This window comes from Hypanus sabinus, chromosome 3, assembly GCF_030144855.1.
Source record: "Hypanus sabinus isolate sHypSab1 chromosome 3, sHypSab1.hap1, whole genome shotgun sequence".
Taxonomy (NCBI): Eukaryota; Metazoa; Chordata; class Chondrichthyes; order Myliobatiformes; family Dasyatidae; genus Hypanus; species Hypanus sabinus.
Window position 1 is genome coordinate 73,718,945 of NC_082708.1, and position 20,646 is coordinate 73,739,590.

The window sequence follows — 20,646 nt, forward strand, 5'->3', positions numbered from 1 at the left end:
CAAGAGAAACTCTTTGGATTTAATGTACCAATTCCTGTCTGCAGGTGGATCACAAACCTACTCTCTGACAGGAGGCAGTATGTCAGTCTAGGCAAGCACATCTCCACATGCCAGTCACTCTGCACTGGTGCACAACAGGTCTGTCTTCTCTTCCCTCTCCTATTTTCTCCATCCACTAGTGACGGAGTCCCCAATGATCTGTAAGTTAAGCTGATAAAGTCTGTGGGTAGAACTACAGTCATTGGGCTAAGTCACCAGAGGTAATAAATCCAAGTACCAGCAGGAAGTAAAACGAGTTAGCATTTTGGTGCAATCACAGTTTGGAGCTGAATGCCCTCAAAAACGTGGAGGTCAATATCGACTTCAGGAGAAACATATCTCCTCTCCACCCACTCATCATCGACAACTCTGCAGTCAGCACCGTTTTGACATTCCGGTTCCTGGACGTCATTATTTCGCAGGACCTTAAACCATTATCTCCTTCATTAACAAAAAGGCTCAGCAATGGATGAGTAGTTGGTAAAATTCTATCTACCCTAGAACATATAATTCAGAACAGTGTAATTCCACACTGCCATCACAGAGAGCATCGTCACATCATTCATTACTGCCTGGTTTGATGCAGCATTCTCTCACAATCGATGAACAATAGAGCCAACTGTCAGTCAGTAGAAAGGCTACAAGCTTCTATCACTGCCGGACTAAAGACTAAGAAGCTGGCAGGAAGAATCATTGCAGGCACTACCTACCCTGGAAGCTGCCTTTTCCAAAAGCTCCCTTCTAGAAAGATCTATAGGGCTATTAAAACAAAAAAAACTTCATGCTGTCTTTCACCAGGTAGTTAATCTGATCGACCATTCTTGTTAGGCCCCCCCCCCCACCTCCTTTATCTGTTACCCCCTTCACTGTGCTTCACTGCACACAAAGTACACTGCAGATGCTGAGGTCAAATCAACATGTACAAACACGCTGGATGAACTCAGCAGGTCGGGTAGCATCCGTGGAAAGGAGCAGTCAATGTTTCGGGCAGAGACCCTTCGTCAGGACTTCGCACTTCACACCGCTTTTTATAATGACATCTAAATTGTAAATACAAGATGTATTTATACACAATTTATTTCAGATTTGTCCTTTAACCTCATTTCATTTTTATAGTCATTCTTTATTGTTAATGATTGCTGAATGTTTTTTTTTGTTGCATATTGAGCCAACACACCACAGCACATTCCTAATACATGTAAACCTGTACGGCGAATATGGTTGTTCCTAGACCTTGGAAAAGAGAACTGGAATGAGCATTTTTAAGGTCATGGTGAAAGAAAAAAAGATCTTGTGGGAACAGGGGAAACATGACTGAGTATTTGTAGTAATGGGCCATACTATCAGATTGATGTCTGCGGAAGTAGGAAGATAGAATATGTGTGCATAGAGGATACAGCCATTGGAGGCTGGGACATAGGACTCTGATGAGAGAAAGAGATTAGGGAGACCGGGGTATTAGTGAACAGTTGCTGGAAATCATGTTTTCTCCTAAAGTATGTTAACTCACACTTAAATGAGTTAAATTTTACTCACCCAGTTTCATGTTCTAAGCAACCATTTATCCTATATTTTTTTTTCAAATTGGCTATAAAATTTCATCTTTTTATCATGTAATACATTATCATGTATGACATTTTAAAATGTCTTATTTGCTCCACTCTGAAAATCCAAATCTAATACATTCCTTTGATATTACTGCATTACAAGGGTACTCTGGCTATTTCTGATCACCCATGTGTTTCTAATTATCCTGAAATACTTAAGAAAAAAGGGTGAAAAATAAGTATCAGCAGAATCAACAAAGTACAGCAGCTGCTGATCAATATTGTGATAATTACACATCATCTGGAAGGATGAGATCATAAAATTTCAGGAATACTAATAAATGAATTAGACCCAAGGTTTAAGGAAGAGATTGTGGAATATCAAGCTGGCAGTTAAGGGTTTTGTACAGACATTAGAGTGTATAACACAGAGCATTACATAAAATGCCAAATACGAAAAGATTCAAGAATATAAAAGGAGACCCTTGGAGGCATTAGCAATGATCTTTTGAGAATCACTTGATTCTTGAATGGTTCCAGTGGTCTGGAAGATTACAAATGTCACTCCATTTTTCAAGAAGGAGGCAGAAGAAAGGAAATTAGCCAGTTCGCCTGACTTCAGTGGTTGGGAGGATATTGGAATCCATTATTAAGGATGAAGTCTCAGGGTAGTTTGGAGGTGCATAATAAAATAGGCCAAAGTCAGCATGGTTTCCTTTAGGGCCAATTGCCTAAGAGAAGATGTGCTGGCATTGGAGAGGGTCCAGAAGAAGGTTCTCGAGAATGATTTGGGAATGTAAGGTTTAATGTATGAGGAGCAGTTGATGGCTCTAGTCCTATACGCTGAGGATGAGAGGAAAAAGGGGAGATCTCATTGAAACTTGTCGAATATTGAAAAACCAGGTAGCATCTATGCAAAAGAGTAAACAGTCGGCCCAAAACGTCAACTGTTTGCTCTTTTCCATAGATACTGCTGGGTTGCTGAGCTCCTCCAGCATTTTGTGTGTGTTACTTGGATTTCCAGCATCTGCAGATTTTCTTTTTCTGGAATATTAGAATGCCTAGATGAGTGGATGTGGGGAGGATGTTTCCAATGTTGGGAGAGTCTAGACCCAACGGGCACTGCCTCAGAATAGAAGGATGTCCGTTTAGAACAGAGATGAGAAATTTCTGTAACCAGAGGGTGGTGAATCTGTGGAAATCATAGCCACAGACAGCTGTGGAGGCTAAGTCATTTGGTATGTTTAACACAGATGTTGATAGATTCTTGATTAGTCAGGGTGTCAAAGGTTACAGGAGGAAGGCTGGAGAATGGAGTTGAGATGGATAATACATCAGTTAAGATGGAATGGCGGAAAGACTTAAAGGGCCAAATAGCCCAATTCTGCTCTTTTGTCTTATGGTCTTATGAAAGTGTTACAGAGATATAATGAATTTCTAGAGTCAGAGAGCAGGTCAGATACTGGTCAAGATATATGAAGGTGGAATTTAGTGTAGGACAGATTATAACTAACTTTGAACAAGTCAAGTGTTTGTGGAATATAGAGGACTCAGAAGACAAAGTTAAAAGCAACACTAAATAGGTAAATTTCTGCAGCTAAATTTTTATGCACTGTTGGCTATTACCTGCATCGAGCTTTGTTAATTCATTTAGAACAATTCCTTTAATCCAATGTTCTATTGCATCATCACTTTAAAGTTATCCTGTCCTAGTTTTGAAATTCTTGGACAGCAAGAAAGTTTATTTCATTCTTCATACCTTCAGTATGTTGTCAATTATCTCCTCTAATTTGTAAAGTGACATGTTTATATCTTAAAAAGTGAAATATCTCTTAGAAGATTTGTCCTCATGCTTCTGCAGTTAATTTAGTCATTTGCTTGCACTATGTCCAAAAATATGAGCCATTTAAACAGTGTGATTAAGACACTATTCAGTGCTCCAGATGTGGTCCAGTCGTGGCCAGATAAAATTATCTCACTGCATGAGCTACACCTTTGGCTGGAGTTCTAAAATAGTTAAGTATAGTGTTGGAGAAAGAATTTTGTATTGCCAAGAGCTATTGTATTAATTTGCACTTCTGAAAAAGGATACTAACACTGACTTTGGAAAATAGCGTTTTGCATCTCATTCATGGCTGGAAACTAAGTAGGTAGCACAGCTGTTTTAATAATTAGATGGGCAACCACCATCTCCAGTTTTAAAATATAAAGCAAATGAAGCATGTACTTCAGTTATTTGCATAATGTGACATAAAAAATTCATGACCACTAATTATCTACATTAGAAGGGAAACTCCCAGTGGTATCTTATGTTGTAGTTCTACTGTCTCACTTGTAGGGCAGGCAAACTTTATAGAGAGAGAAGGGAATTACCATTTCAGCTCAATGACGTTTCAGTTCTGATGAGAAGTCATTCATCTGGTTTCTCCATATACTGCTTGGCATGCTATTATCAACATTTTCTTTTCTCATTACTCTTGACATCGTTAGACCTGATCTCATCCTCTCTGGCATTCAGGAAAAGTCCAAGCCAGGAATAATGAAAAAAAAAACTCATTTCTTTCCTCTGTGGACTGGTTGAAATCATTCCTGCTAGAGTCTGATCTTAGATGGCAATTGAACTCTTCTTCAGCAAACGCAAAAATACCTGGAGGGATTCAGCAAGTCAGGCAGCATCTGTGGAGGGAAATAAATGGTTGATATTTTGGGCCAAGATGCCAATTGTTCATTCCCCTCCATAGATGCTGCCTGACTCACTGAGTTCCTTCAGCACTCTAAGTATGATTTACCACATCTGCAGAATCTCTTGTGCTTATGAAATCCTCTTCAATACTAGTTTCCCTTTGGTAGACATGAAGGTGGATTTTAAGTGGATGGATCTATGCTAATTTTTAAACCTCTTGGATCAGAACAGACTGCTGTATAGGAAGTCTCGTTAAGAATTTTTTGTCTTCGAACTCTGTCAGCTGGGTTTTATCATGAAATTTATCACATTAAATGTCAGAATTACAGACGCTCACAGCATGCCAAATGAAGAATTAAGATCTTCATTGAAACTTTGTAAAACCACTGGAATAAAATAGATATTTAAAAGGTGGCTGTGGAAGATATTTAAATTGAGTGTTTAAAGTAATTTGGAGATTTAATCTATTCTTAATGGCTATGAGACATTGGGTGTAGTTATGTAGCTGTTGTTGATCCTATAGATTGTGCACAGTATGTGAAGTGTAATTGCACCATAAATTTACTGATTTTTACATATTCTGAAATGCTTATGGAGTTCTGAGATTTCCACGAGTCACTGACAGCCTCTAGTGGTAAGCAATAAGTACTGTAGCACTGTCACAAGTGTTTCATATTTCTGTATGTGGGTGTCACTTAACACAGACAAAATAAGTTCAAAAGCATTATATGCTTCTGACTTCTGTCTGGACTTGACCAAGATATATCAATCTAAAGATTAAACATACTAATTACTTAATAGATTAACAAAATGTAATTTTAAGAGGCTTGGCGAGGTAGGCAGCCTCTATGGAGGGGAATCTATGGTTGTCAAGACTGTACTTCCATTATTCTCAATCCATCCTACAAGGATCCCATTGTCCCCAATCTTTCCAGTGAGGACTCCATTGTCCCCTATCCATCCAGTAAAGATTCCAGTTCATTATTCTACTTTCTCTGTCTTCTCAGTACTTTCGGTTATGAGGCTTTCCACATCAGTGACTTTAACGTGTATTGTTTTTTCCTTAACTGTCGATTTCCATGTACCATAATGGACAAGGCCCTCAGCCCAGTTGTCTGTTTCCTGTACTGCTGATCTCAGCTGTTCTCTTTGCAACAGTACCCAGCTTGAACCTCACCCTCCATTAAATTTGTAATTCTCCACAATTCCCTATGACTTCAGCATGACTTCTCCCCTTCCCAACATTCTGAAGGGAATATATCCTCCATTATATCATGGTTTGTTCTTCCACCTTCACCATTTCCCTTTTCACAGCACTGTCAAATGAAACCACAGAAGATGCATCAAATTCCCTTTTTGTTTACTACATTCCTTCGTACTGTCCAGGAAGTTGAGCATCCTTTTTTGGTGAAGCGACAATTCACCTGCAGTTCTTTCCGTATCTGATGCTGGTGATCTGGTTACTTCCAAGCCAGAAGTCTACCACAGATTTGGTAATTGTTTTGCAGACACTTATGTTCAGCATACAAGTATGCTCCTGAGCTTCCATTCAGTATTTTTGTTCCACTGCCATTCTGACCCCAGTCTTTGGCCTTGCATTCTGCTCCAAGAAAGTCCTTGGAACAGCTCCTCATCCTTTATCTCAGCACACTTCAGCCACGATGACTTGATAAACAGCCTAACAATTTCTGATAACCACCATTCTTTCCTTTTTTTTTACAACTCTCTGCTTCAATTCTTCAGTTTGAACTTTTTTTTTATTTCTGCTTCAATTTGTGATTTATTTTTTAATTCTCATTTCCTTCTGAGCTATTTTATTCCTTGACAACTTCGCTCTGCATCCTGTCACAGAAATTTCTTCTGTTCTCTCCATGGCAACTTTTTTAAAAAAAAGCGTATCTTCTCAATTTTCTGTTTCAATATCAGAATTAGATTTATTACGAAGAGTCCTGATGAAGCGTCTCGACTGATTTTTTCCTTTTCGTAGATGCTGCCTCACCTGCAGAGTTCCTCCAGCATTTTGTGCAAGTTGCTCTGGATTTCCAGCATCTGCAGGATCTCTTGTGATCCAATTTATAATCACTGCTTTCTATTCAAGATTGTTTAATGTAATTTCATGTACATAAGTGTAAAGTAGAACAAAATAATTGTTACTCTGGATCTGATGCAGCACAATAAAAAACAAAAAAGCCCACAAAAATACGTAATCAATTGTTGATTTGACCACAGCATCTGCAGTGTACTTTGTGTTTACAAAAATACATAAGATAGTTTTATTAAACATTGATTGTATGTTCATAAAGTGAAACTTGACTCTACATAAGGTGACTGACAGGAATAAAGTAGTGGGTGAAGGTGTTGTCCTGTCTTACTGCTTGGGCAAAGTAACTGTTTTGGGTCTGTTGTTGCTGGTGTGGATGCTCCGTAGCTTCAGCCAGATTGGAGTGTGACAAGGAGTTCATGATCAGTGTGGGTGGGATCTGTCCTTGATGGTGGGTAGGCTGGAGCCAGTGATGCATTGAGCAGTCTGACGACCCGTTGTAGAGCCTACCTGTCTGCCCCAATGCAGTTTCCATACCAGGCAGTGATGCAGCTTGTCAGGATGCTGCACATCTGTAGAATGATGTGAGTATGGATGTGCAAAGTCCAGCTCTCTTCAGCTGCCTCAGAAATTTATTGCCTTCTGACAGTCATGCAATGTAAGACATAAAATGTCTATAAAAATAACAACAATAAATAGTTAGTGCAAGGAAAGGAATAGTGAGATGGTGTTCAAAGGCCATTGAGAAATCTGATGCCGGGGGGAAGATGCTTCTGAATTATTGAGCATGGGTCTTCAGGCTTCCTGCACCTCCTTGCCAATGGTGGTAACCAGAAGTGCCGTATTCTGGATGGTGAGGGTCCTTTGCAGTGGAAGTCATCTTCTGAAGGCAACGCCCTCTTGAAGATGTCTTTGAATGGTAGGGGGGGTCTTACCCATGATAGAGTTGGACAAATTTATGACCTTCTGCGGCATCTTGTGATTGTTTGCACTGGAGCCTCCATGCCAGGCAGTGTTGCAACCAGTCCGAATGTTCTCCATTGCATCTATAGAGTCATTGCATTATTGGCAGATTCACATTCCTTTATGATTGCATCGAAGTTTTGGGCCCAGGATAGTTCCTTTGAGATGTTGACACCCAAAAACTTTAATTTGCTCACCATTTCCACCACTGACCCCTCAATGAGGACTGGTCCTTGAATGGTGAAGCATCCATAAATCAAAAGCATTAATTCCATTTCTCCCTCCAAGATTTAACCCACAGAATGCTTCTTTCTTCTTCTGTTTTGGTTTCCCAGCATCTGCAGATCATCTTTTCCAGTCTAATTGATTAATGATAATTTCTTCGAACAAATCTCTATAACTTATTCAAAGTGGCAGAGAAATGCAGATTAGTCTGGCTTTAGCTGCTGTATTAATTGGAAATCTTTCTCACTAGTTGTCATTATGTTATAGACTGCACCGCACATCAGAGTTGGACATTGGAATCCACTCCCGGCTGAAATGCTACATGCAGTTTCCTAAGAAAATAGTGTTTGCAGTTGCTGAAAACATTTCAGCTGCACCCTGGCAACATATCATTAATATTATTTTGCTGTCTAATGTCCCCATCTGAATATATCCCATTGCTACAAAGTGAAGTAGTGTAATGTTTGCTAATCAGATTAATTTTCAGTTCAGCTTCCATAGAGGCTTGTGCTGTACAGGGAACGCGGTGAAGATTGTCGTGTCCTATGCAGCAGTTTTATCATTTTCTTGAATCCCTTAATCCTTAACTTTCTTCCGAATTGTCCACATTTCAGTGGAAAGCCGAATAGGGGGTTATTGGCAGGATTCTTGACGATGTGGAGGAACAGAGAAATCTTGTGGCCCATATCCGCAGATCCCTCAATGTTGCCATCCAAGTGGATGAGGTTGTTAAGAATGCATATGATGTGTTGTCCTTCATGAGTGATTGAGTACAAGAGCCATGAGGGAAGCAATATAAAACCGCAGTTAGATCACACTTGGAATATTAATATTGTACTCAGTTTTGATTGCCTCATTATAAGGAGGTGGAAGTTTTAGAGAGGGTGCAGGGGAGACTTACTGGGATGTTGCCTGGACTAGATACGTAAGTAGGTTGAGCAAGCTAGGAATTTCCTCCTTGAAGCAAAGAAGGATGAAAAGTGTCTTCCAGGATGATGGTGGCATGCTGGGATGCATCGGCCATTCCAGGTTCATTCAAAGGTGTATTTGTTTATCTTATATATCTTCCTTATGATGGCAAGTGACTGCTAGATCAGCGAGTTGCTCAATAGCAATGGGACTGGATGGACTTATTGCAACTACTTTGGGGACAAAGAATACTGCAAAGACTGATGATGGGGGAGCTGCATTTCCTCTGTTGTGGTGAGGACTAGGTAGAGGCCACAGTGTCACCTGTTGCAGCTGCCCAGTGAAGGAGAGCTGAGTCTGTGTGGGAGAGAGCAGGGGCCTCTGTTGGGTGCACTGGAGCCCAGAGATGGGTGGTGGCTGGTCCCTCCACCGGTGCTGCACTCCGGAGCTTGCTCGGTGCTGCCCTCCTGTGTTTGCTCAGTGCTGCTGTCTGGTGTTTGCCCAGTCATAGCGGAGGCAGATACATTAGGGGCATTTAAGAAACTCATAGACACATGGATGACAGAAAAGTGAAGGGTATGTAGGAATGAATGGTTAGATTGATCTTAGAGTAGGTTAAAAGTTGGCTTGACATCATGGTCCAAAGAGCCTGTACTGTTTTGTATTGCTCTATGTTCTATGATATAGCATACAACTAGAAGCTCAGGATGCCCATTGTGCATAGAGTGTAGGTGCTCTGAAACAGTTCCCCAGACTATGCTTGGTCTCATTAATGTAGAGGAGGCTATATCAGACGTACCAAGTGCTGGAGGAGATGCGTGTGAATCTTTGCCTCACCTGGAAGGGCTGTTTAGAATTGTTACGGATTCAGCAACAATAAATATATAAGTGAGGCAGGGTTTTTTTATAACAAATAAAACATTTATTAAACACTGAAAAACAAACCCCCAAAAGTAAACAAACCACTAACGTAACCGGAAATCAGCTGCTGTGTGGCAGCTTAAACAGTTCTTAAAGCAGTGTTGCAAAAACAGTTCTTCAAAGTAGCACTGCAAAAGTTCAAAATGCTTACAGTCCATTAAAGGAGAGACTTTTTAGATGATTTAAATTGTCTTTCACGTCGTGTTGCTGTGGTTCCCAGTTGAACTACTTTTCCCCAGAGAATTTACGAAGATGAAAATGAAATGGCTTAAAGGCACTAACCTTTCCTTTACAAAACTGTACCCAACCCTTTCTGCTATTATTCACAGGGGTTACCACAGGGACAGCCAACGAATTCCTACCAAATGAGGATCAAACAAGGTCGAACCTGTTTCACTGTCGAAATCGACTTTCCTCGATCTTTTAGTTCCCGAACTCCGATCTTCACTCTCCACTGACTTTTAACTGGCAATGACCTTTTAAACTTTAGGCATTAAATAAAACTCCACCTTTCAACCAAACTGCGTCATAATATTGGACCACGCAGTGGCATGGAGTCAAAATGGCAAATCCAGCCACAAACTGCCCCTCCTCACAGGGAGAGGTCCTCCTTTTATACCCTGTAAAGTGTGAAGTGTAAAGTGCACCTCTACTGGCGGGAAACTCCACCATCACAAGACCACTACCTTAAGTCCAGTATAGCTTCAACACCACTGTCACGTGACAAGTACAAGATACCCACGGGTACGTAACAGACTGAAACCGAGAAATTGCACCAGCTTTTGGGGGAAACGTAATCACATTTAGTGCTAAGTCCATGAAATCCATAAGTACAGAATAATTGTTCAAACAGGTTGCTAAATGTTGAAACTAAGTTGTGCTTGCATTAAACAACACAAAAATGCTGTTGGAAATTAGCAAGACAGGCAGCATCTATGGAAGGAATAAACAGTTTAGGTTTTGGGCTGAGACCCTTCATCGCTATGTGTTGCTCCAGAATTTCTTGTGTTTATGCTTGCATTAAAATATTATGTTATAGGACAATTTTTGTTTATTGGGTTGTTTTATTAATAATTAATATTTGAAAGTGTGTTATATTGAAAGTTTATGATGTTGCTCAGTTAGTCAAAGTTGAAATTGATATTTCAATTCAAATATTGATCAACAGTGCTTTAAACATCTATGCATCTATAGACTAAGAATAAACATCCTTCAATGACTTAGTATTATTCATATTGGTAAAATATTGCATTTATTATTGCTTAATTGTGGTAGCTTCAAATAAACTGGTAATATTACTATTATTTTGTTTCTATTCTAGCTTAGGAATTGGGGTTGACTTTCTTCAACCGAATATTCAAATGCTTAAGTTAACAAAGTAAAAGTAACAGCACTAATTAAGTGTCTATGTCTCATTGTATATGTGTGTATGTTTTTAGGAAGGAAAGAAGAAGTTTGATAAGGAAAGTGAGAAATACTACTCTATATTGGAGAAGCATTTGAATTTATCATCAAGGAAAAAGGAAGCACATTTACAAGAGGTAACAAATTCCTTGTCTTTATAAGGAATATTGTGTGTATAGTTTGAAATACAAATATTTCTTAAAATGTATGTAATGCCTCCGCGACTGGCTGGTGTATGTCTAGGGGAAAGTTCATTCACCTGCCAAACCGCGCCTCCCGTATACGTGGATGCTGTGAAATACACCCTAATGCAAACTCACACACACAATATCAAGCTCACACCATGTACATTTACAGAATACACTTTATAAATCTTACTAGAACTAAGTGATTAATAATGATACAGTATATATGAAGGAAAAGAAAATAAAGAAAAGGCGCCAAAACTTGTCAGAGTTCAGTCAATTAGTGCACATTGTTGGAGCTCAACCATCGAATTCTCCGACCCCTCCTTGCTCTCCTCCAACCTCCACGACCCCAATAACATCCAACCCAATTGGTTAACAAATGAATACAATCCCCGTTATCAGCAACTTTAACCCAAACAAGCTTCCAGAGTGCTCTGCAAGAAAAGCACTCTCTCAACGGTTAGCATAACAAAGAATCAATTTACTTTTAACAAAGAAGCCATTTTGATTAACATACGCAGTACATGTAAATTTCTGTAATATAGTTGACAGAGGACTTTTTGATGTTAATTGAATAATTCTTTCTTGTGCTCAGACTTTGCATTCATCCTAATTTTTGGCTAGTAAACCATGTATTTGAAGAATTCATGTACTTCAAGAATTCAAGGAAAATACCATTTGCGACATCTTCCACCTTTTCAATGCACTGAGATAATAATATGACTATGTGTCATGTTCTGATGGAGCTGTGTGGTCAAAGTAAAATGTTGGAAATATTCAGCAGGTCAGGCCACATCTGTGAGAAAAGAAGCAGAACTAATGTTTCAGGGCAGAGACCCTATATCAGAACTAGGAAGGGAACAAATGAAGATGGGGAGGTAAGACAGGGTGACCATGGGGATAAACAAGGTTACCTTGTCAGTGAGTGAATAAGAACTGTTAGCGAGAATGTAGGCAGGAAAACGTGGACTGAAGAACGTAGACATGCAAAGGGCAGAGCAAGAAGCCATGTTGGGCAGATCAGGTTGGGCATGACCTCTATTTACAGGAGGGAAATTAAAGAGGAAAAAAAAATCAAGCTGTCTTTGGGGGGTTCCACCTGAAGTGTTAACTCTGTTCCCCTTCTCACAGATGAACTGTAGTCTTCCTCATGCTTCTGTTTTTATTTCAGATTTCCAGTTAATTTCTGAAGTTTTTCTTCTGATTTTCAGGTTTATTTCTACAAGTCTTTTAGAATAGCAGGACATGCTGAAAGAGTGTGCAATGAAGCTGTGGTACAGAGTACAAAGCAGGGAGTGCTGACGGATTTAAACTGAACAGTTGTTAAGCCAGCATTGGAGTACTGAGTCCATTCTCATCACTTCTCATTGAGTTATTTGAAAGAGTATAAAAAATAATTTTACTATCATCATTTTATTCTATTGTTCCCATGAATTAAATATTCCTTCTGAAAGGCTATACAGGAATAGCTGGGCATTGCATGAAAGGAGATGTGTACAATGTCACAGTGTCATAATTGGATTAGACTAGTAAATATGAGGAGGACATTTTCAATAGTAGGTAATTCAAAAGACACAAGGGAAATATATAAATCTTTTTTATGTGGAGGGCAGTTGTGATTGATAAGTTACTACTTGGAAACAGTCAATCAGGAGTGTTAAGAGGTAATTGGGCAATCATCCAACGGAAAATAACTTTCAGGGCTTTGCGGAAAGAGCTAGTTGAAATTTATGACCACCTCTTGTGAGGTAACAGTTCCAATGAGTTTTAAAGTTAATCAAACTGATATAATAAGCAAAATGCAAATTCCTTCATTTTGTAGGCCGATGCACAAATTATCAAGGAACGACAGAATTTTTATGAAGCGTCGCTGGAATATGTGTTCAAGGTTCAAGAAGTACAAGAGAAAAAGAAGTTTGAGTTTGTTGAACCTGTAAGTTGATGCTCTATAATTTCCTTACCAGGGAATGTATGGACAATGCTGATTTATTTTGCCAAACAATATTCCAGCATTTCTTGTTAATACTTTCAACTGCTAGGAATTGTTTTTCCTATGGAATTTTTGTGTTTGCATTTCAGTTATTTTAAAATGCTTTCAAAAGAGTAAAAAGTTCATGCATTTGTTTAGTTAAATATCATGTTGAATGGTATTAAAACTTTAAAAAATATCCATATTAATATTTGACATAAAAACTAGTGGAAAAGTGTGAATCCTACTTAACTTGTCAAGGTCAATTTGAATTTTCCATGAAGATCGTGTTTCCTACATGAAGATGCATGTATTTGCTTTCACAAGCCAAAAGAAAGAAATGGGTTTCCTAGGTTCAGTTCAGTGCAAAGTCTAGTGCTTTTCCATCTGTGCTTGAATTGGGTTTAATCCCTCACCAGGCGAAAGACCTCGGAAATTTATCCTTTAAAAACTGATTCCAATCTATTTCTGAAGAGCACAGGCTGTTCCCAAGCATCAGATAGGTTCCATTTTAACAGATGTCTGTAAATTACTTGATATGGTAGCCAGACCTCCACACTATTGCAATCAATGGCATCAAAAGCAGAAATAGGAAGGAACAAACACTGCATGGCGGTTAGCGTGACGTTATGACAGCTCGGGGCATTCTGGAGTTCAGAGTTCAATTCCAGTGTTGTTCTGGAAGGGGGTTGTACTTTCTGCCTGTGTAATGTGTGGGTTTTCTCCAGGGTGCTCTGGTTTCCTCCCACAGTCCAAGGACATGCTGGGTTGATTAATGGTCATTAGGTTAGTTGGACTTGTCAATGGTTGCTGGGACATCATGGCTCGGAGGCCAGAAGGGCCTACTCCATGTTATGTTTTCTAAATTCAAAACATTAAATTACTTCAAAGGAAAACACTGGAGTTTGGGATTGCGTCATGAGTTTCTAACAAGTGTTAGAGTGATAACGTAGGCAATTAATGTATTTATACATATAGCAAGCTATTAATTAAACAAATGAGAATACCTAATCAAACAATATATATTCAAGATTACTCAAATATTATTGAAATATTAAATATGCAACACTGTTTCATATCGCTGCATAAAAGTGGGGAGAGTGAGGAAACGAGTTTTGCTATTTATAGGAACAAACATATATATGAATGTCTGACTGTTGAATTTAATAATATGGGAGTTTATTTGTACGTGATCAGTCCATAATCGTTCATTAGCAATGAGGGACAGCTACAGTCAGAGGTGTAATTCGGACCATCTTCGGAGGTCACACGTCAAAATACTAATGATGCAATAAATGATTGATCAGCTGAAATGAATTGGCCCAGATTTTTCTGTGCATTCTTGTGTCCTTGGAATGCTTACGCATGTGGAATCTGCCAGGAAGCCAGCTGATCAGTGAGACCCAGTACAGCTCACTGTCTTTCTGAGCAAACTTGATCGACTGCAGCTCAGGATTCAGGAGTGTTTACCATCATTCTTAATGAGTATAAAGGCGACTGAAATGATTGCTGCTCCTCATCCAGTGCAGCAAAATACATTAATCAGATTAAATCCATTTAAACCTAGGAAAGTAAATTACCTTGTGCTTCGGTCCACTGCTAATGGATTAGATCCACAGTTTTCCAGTTTAAGTGCTGCCACAGCTTGCAAACTCCATGGAGAGTTAGACAAGAGGTTAAGAGTTGTCCCAGCATAGTTGACCATTTCAGGGCATCAGCCTTCATTCAGGTCTCTCAGACTTTTGCACAGGTATGTAGATATAATCCAGCAATTCCAATTGGAATAGGTTGTTTTAATGATAAAATCTGAATGAACACTTCGCCTGTGAATCTGAATCTGCTGGGGCTGTCTTTTGTGTCCGGTGATCCCAGTGGTGAGACGCGTTGTAAATCGGGGGACCGCTTCATCAAGCACCCCTGCTCCATCCACCGCAGGCAGGACTTCCCGGCAGCCAAACATTTTAATTCCCATTCCCATTCTGACCTGTCAGGCCATGGTCTCTTCTCCTGCCAAGATGAGGCCACCCTCAGGGTCCAGCACCTTATAGGCCATCTGGGTAGCCTCCAACCTAATGGCATGAAAATCGATTTTTCCTTACGGTAAAAAAAATCCCCCCCCCTCTTCTATTCCCCGTTCTGGCCTTTTACCTCTTATCACCTGCTTATCACTCCCTCCCATGTCCACTCCTCCTTCCCTATCTCCTTTGGTACTCTCTCCACTCTGATCAGATTCCTCCTCCACCTACCTGGCTTCACCTATCACCTTCCAGCTAGCCTCTTTTCCCTCACTCCACCTCCCCTTTTTATTTGAGCATCTTCCCCCCTTCCTTCTCAGTTCTGAAGAAGGATCTCAGCCCGAAATGTCGACTGTTTACTCACTTCCATGGGTGCTGTCTGACTTGCTGAGTTCCTCCAGCAATTTTGTGTGTGTTACTTTGTATTTCCAGCCTTTGCAGAATTTCTTGTGTTTATGAAGGCCATTTCTTTCTTTTGGGCCGCCATGTTTTGTAGAGCCGTTAGTTCACATTGAACGTACCTATCCCAGGACCAAAATTCAAAGACTGTATCTATGGTTAGTGTACTTTCCATGACACAAAACGAGCCTTTCTATTCTTGGCCACTGGACCAATCTAAAGTGTTGTTTTTCACTCCTGACACAAAGGGCCTTGTAAAAGTATTCAGCCCCGAACCCTTTGTTCACATAAATAAGTGTTACAAGCAGGGATTTTGATCAATTTAACTGGGAATTTTTATTTGTGAATCACGTGCTCCTTTTTTTTCCCACAGTGGAGCCCAAAAAACAGGGAAAATTGTAAAGCATGAAGAATTTAAAAAAATGAAATGTCAGCAGTTCAAAAGTATTCACCCCCCCTTTGCTCAGCCGTTAGTTGATCCACATTCTGGCAGCTGTTACAGCTGGTAGTCCTTTTGGATAAGTTTCTATTAGCTTTGCTCAAGGTGATGGATAAAGATTTATCCATTCTTCCTTGCAAAATTGCTCAAGCTAAACCAGGTTAGTTGCGCCCCTGTGGTGGACTGCAATCTTGGGGTCTTGTCAGAGATGTTCGATTGGATTAAGGTCAGGACTCTGACTGGGCCACAGTTTTGAAAACGAGACAGTAAAATTGAAAATAATTATGAGGGTTGAATACTTTTTCAAGGCACTGTAAGCTTGTTTAACCCTTTCAGCTGCTTCAGGTTCATGGTTAGAGCATTCTAAGTGGCTATCTTGTATGGAGGGGCCACTGCCCAGAATCGGGGTGAAAAACGCTGCAGAAAGGTGTAAATTCAGCCAGCTTCATCATGGGCAATAGCCTCACCCGTGTCCAGGACACCTTCAAATGGTGATACCTCAAAAAGTTGGCATCTATTACTCAGGACCCCCATCACCCAGGACATGCCCCCTTCTCATTGCTGCCATTGAGGAGGAGATATAGGAGTCTGAAGACACACTCAAGATTTCAGGAGCAGCTTCTTCCCTTCCACCATCAGATCTCTAAATGGACGATGAACCTGTGGTCCTCAGTATTTCCCTTCTCTTCCACTACTATATATAGAGCTGCCAGTGTTATTAAACCTGATTCAGATTCCAATTTTACCAATTAACATTTGCCAACCATCCAAGTCAACCCATGATGCTGGTAAGACTTTACCCATATACTCCATGTACCTAAGGTTCCTAAATTACAATAAGATGTGGTTAGGATATTTTGCATGCATTTTTCCCACTTGCTGCTCAATTTCTGAGCTAAAAATAACACTGATCTCAATGACTTCTAGATGACAGTTCTTTCTACACTTGGGATGATGGGTAGAATTTTAAATGTTGTAGTAGAGTGATTTCCCAGTGTAATTCTTCTTCACTCTGGCTAAAAATAAATAACTGCACACCCAATGAATGAAAAGAGAAACAGTTCCCAAATCTGTATTGATGGTTCTCTTTCAAGCCTTAAATAATCACATGGTTGTGATGTAAACAGAGCTCATATATATTTAGAAATGCACATCTAATTTACTGCATCTTTTCCGTTGCAGATCCAAAATAGTTGGAAATATTAATATAGAATTTCCTCTGGTTACTGCTGAGAATTTATAAAAAAGAATTCCTTTACCTTTACCTTTGGGCAAGGAGGGGTGTATTCCAGTTAGTTGTTTCGGTAGTTCTGCATGAGGTGGTGGATTGAAGATAAGCAATGAATTAATTATCGCTGAAGGAGGAGTTTGTTCCAGGAATGCATTGTACTGGTTTGGTTATCTGCTCCTGTTACTTCTCTTCCACTGAATAGTGGATTCAGTAGGAACCAGTCTGTCTGGATCTCGACTAAACACTGGGACAATTCCCAATCTTTCACTCGATTGTCATCGTCCTTTGTGTGTTGATTAATTGAATTTCCAGTGTGAGATGTACTTCGGAAAAAAAAATCTCTGAGCAGATATTTTAATTTCCTGTGTAATTTGGGGAAAAAAAGTAACTGAACATGTTGTTTTCATATTGGACTAATTAATGTATTATGCAGTGGTACTGGACACAGTTCATACATCTCTACAAATATGAAACATAGTGAAGAACTACTGCTTAAGGTTGAGCTGGTTTTAAGCCACTGAGACATTGAAATAAGTTTGCCAAAAGAATTTTATTTCCTTTTCAGTGATTGTTTATCTTGGGGACTTCTAACTTTGATCTCTCAGATCAGACTGCTCAGTGAGTTGGTGGAGTAGGCTCAGTATGAACTTGATGACCTGTAATAGAGGGAGCAGCTGCTTACATTATACTAGTGATTTAGAGAAAGGAACCAAATATGCTTCAGACTTCCAGCTGATAGAAATGTTGGTGGCAAAGTAAGCTGCAGAGAGGACATGGATTACGCCAGGATATTGCAGGTTAAGTTAGCAAATAGAGTAGAATTACTTAGGGAATTATGAAGTTGTTCACTTTGGAAGTAAGAATAATAAAGTAGATTATTATTTAAATGGAAAAACTGCAGGAAGTTATCATGCAAAAGGAATTGGGGTTCCAGGTGCATGAAATGCCGCCAGCTGGTAAATGGGTGCAGCAGGTAGTCAGGAAGATGAAATGACTTGTTTTTATTTCAAGGGGATTGAAGGTTAAAATAAAAAGCTGGAAAGTGAAGGTTCACTAGAATGATGGCAGGATGTGGAGGAATTGTCTAATGACAAAATATTTATCATGTTGAGTCTCTGCATAAATTTAGAAGAAATGATCACGTTGAAACACTTCGACTAAGAGGCTTAACAGTGTAAATATTTGGAGGATATTTCCCTTCATGGGAGAGTCTTGGACCTGTGAATATAAGAAGAAAGAGGCACAGAACTTAAATTGAGATGAGGAATTGCGTGTTCTAGAAACTCATAAAGGTTGCATCTTCAAGTATATTTCAAGCTGAAGTATATTTTAATCAACGAGAAAAGCAGCTCTTACTGGGGTAAGGTAGGAAAGTAAAACCAACCATATTGTTAATGAATGGCAGCATAGGATCCAGGGACCAAATAGGCTTGCCTAATTTTTATGGAGCTGTGAGTGAAACTGGAAGTCTAAATACTGGCAGCTGCAAGAATTTGCAATAGATCGGCACTGAAACAACAGTGCAGTGAAAGATAGTAAAGCAATTTTTATTTCCTGGATTTGTTGTGTAAAGGTAATTGGACTCAAGACTCGAAAGGTATGGATATCAAATTTTAGAGAAAAAAGATTTAAGTTAGTGGGGAGTTAACTGAATTAACTGAGAAAACTGTGAAGGGTTAAGAGAGTCTATGTCCTGATATTGTTTCTTGCCAACCATAATGAAACAGCACATCTTCCAACTTACAGGGAACTATGCCATGGAAGATTGGCAGATTTAATGTAACTGTAAATTTCTGGACTCTCAAATCTGTTCAAGCTTCAGATTTATGAAATAAAAGATATGATTCCGCTTCCTGCTCAGTCTCACTCCCTTGCATCTTGGTCTGGATGCATGAATCAACTGTCTTGGGCCTCTAGATTCCAGTATAAGATAGCAAGACTTCAGTAGTGAGCAGGCTCTAGAATGCTCTGGCAGGCCTTTGATGTCTCCTGTGTATGAGGGGTTGTAAAATGTATTAAAATATCTCTGTTATATAGAGGAATTTAAAAACTGTTGGGCTATTTACATTATTTAAAATAAATATTTAATCAATTTTTAAAACAATAAGTAAATAATAAACTAGAATATGCAATAGAGTTTTCCCTAATGGTCAGATTTGGAAGGCAGCGGTTCATAGAAGTAAATTACCCGGTAGATAACTTCACTCACCTCAACTCTGTACTGATTCCTCATTTTACAGGCTTACTTTCAAGGACTCTACAATTAATGTTATCAGGATTTTTAAAATTTGCGCAATTTGTCTTCTTTTGCACTTTGTTTTTTTTGTCAGTTTTTGTTTATGTATAATTCTTCACAAATTTTATTGTATTTCTTTCTTGTAAATGCCAGCATGAAAGTGAATCCCAGTGTAGAATATGTGCTTTGATAATAAATTTGCTTAGACAGTGTGACATGGAGTGATCCAACACAATTAGGCAGAGTCAAGCGACAGAGAAGAGTGACAGATGCACTGATATTTAGAACTTGGCTCCTTCCAAACTCATAACAGTTCTGATTAAACCCAGGTCTGCGAGTGTCTGGATGTTGGAACCAGTAGCTATAGACATTTCATGTCTACTTAATCTCAATCTGTAAGATAAATAATTTTGAATCAAAAAAATTAAACAAGCTTCTGAGTTTATGTGATGTGTACTGTGTCCATTTAAATAATTTTTCATGGTAATGAACTGAACATATAGAGGAGTACAGCACAGAAACAAGCCCTTCGGCCCATCTAGTCCATGCTGAAACTATTTAAATTGTCTACTCCCATTGACCTGCACTTAAAGGTGTTGATTCTATCTGAACAGATTTTACCTGTAGGGTTGTCTGCTGCCCCCCAGTGGTATTATAGTATAAACGCAAGAAAACCTGCAGATGCTGGAAATCTAGCAACACACACAAAATCCTGGATCTGCCTTTACTGTTGAGTTCCTCCAGCACTTTGTGTGTGTTGCCTGACATGATAGTACTTTTGTTTTGGTATTTATTTACTTTCAGTAGTGTATCAAAGGAAGCACAGATGTATTCTGAAACAACAACTAAAATTTTATTTGGAAAACGTTTAGAATTGTTCAATTAATTTTCTATTAGTAGCAACCTTGTAAGCAGAGTTTGGACAATGTTTGTAATTACTCACTGTCCTTCTCAATTAATTCTGAAATTTCATGTTCACCATCAATCTACCATTAAACATCTAACTGATATTTGTTTCTAAGTTTGCAAATATATTTAATATAATTGTCAAACTATAACATTTACGGATTCAGCCACAATTCGGGAGTTGATGACAGTTTATTTGGTTATTTTAGAGATTAGTAAGGGAGAACAGCATTGCGCAGCTCCAAACTTTCCAGTGAGCTATTTGAAAACCCTTTTTTAAAAACAATTTCAAATACATTTAAAATAATTCAAAGCAGAAGCAAGGAAACTGGGTAGCAATTTTACCTCAAAAGATCTTTCATTGAGATTTAATGATCAGATATAACAACTATTCATCAAATTCTAAACACAAGAGATTCTGAATATGTTGGAAATCTTGAGCAGCGCACGCAAAATGCTGGAGGAACTGAGGAAGTTAGGCAGCAGCTAAGGAGGGGAATAAACAGGCAGAGATCTTTCACCAGGACTGGA

The 20,646-nt window shown here is 39.1% G+C and overlaps 1 protein-coding gene across 3 annotated transcripts in view; it reads left to right on the forward strand.

The window, feature by feature from the left end:
* arhgap42a (Rho GTPase activating protein 42a) overlaps nt 1-20,646 on the forward strand; it is a 296,355-nt gene that overhangs the window by 204,215 nt on the left and 71,494 nt on the right. For all 3 annotated transcript variants that reach the window (XM_059964663.1, XM_059964665.1, XM_059964664.1), the window contains exons 5-6: nt 10,768-10,869; nt 12,743-12,853. In XM_059964663.1, the coding sequence (XP_059820646.1) occupies nt 10,768-10,869; nt 12,743-12,853 (213 nt within the window). The remainder of the gene's footprint in view (nt 1-10,767; nt 10,870-12,742; nt 12,854-20,646) is intronic.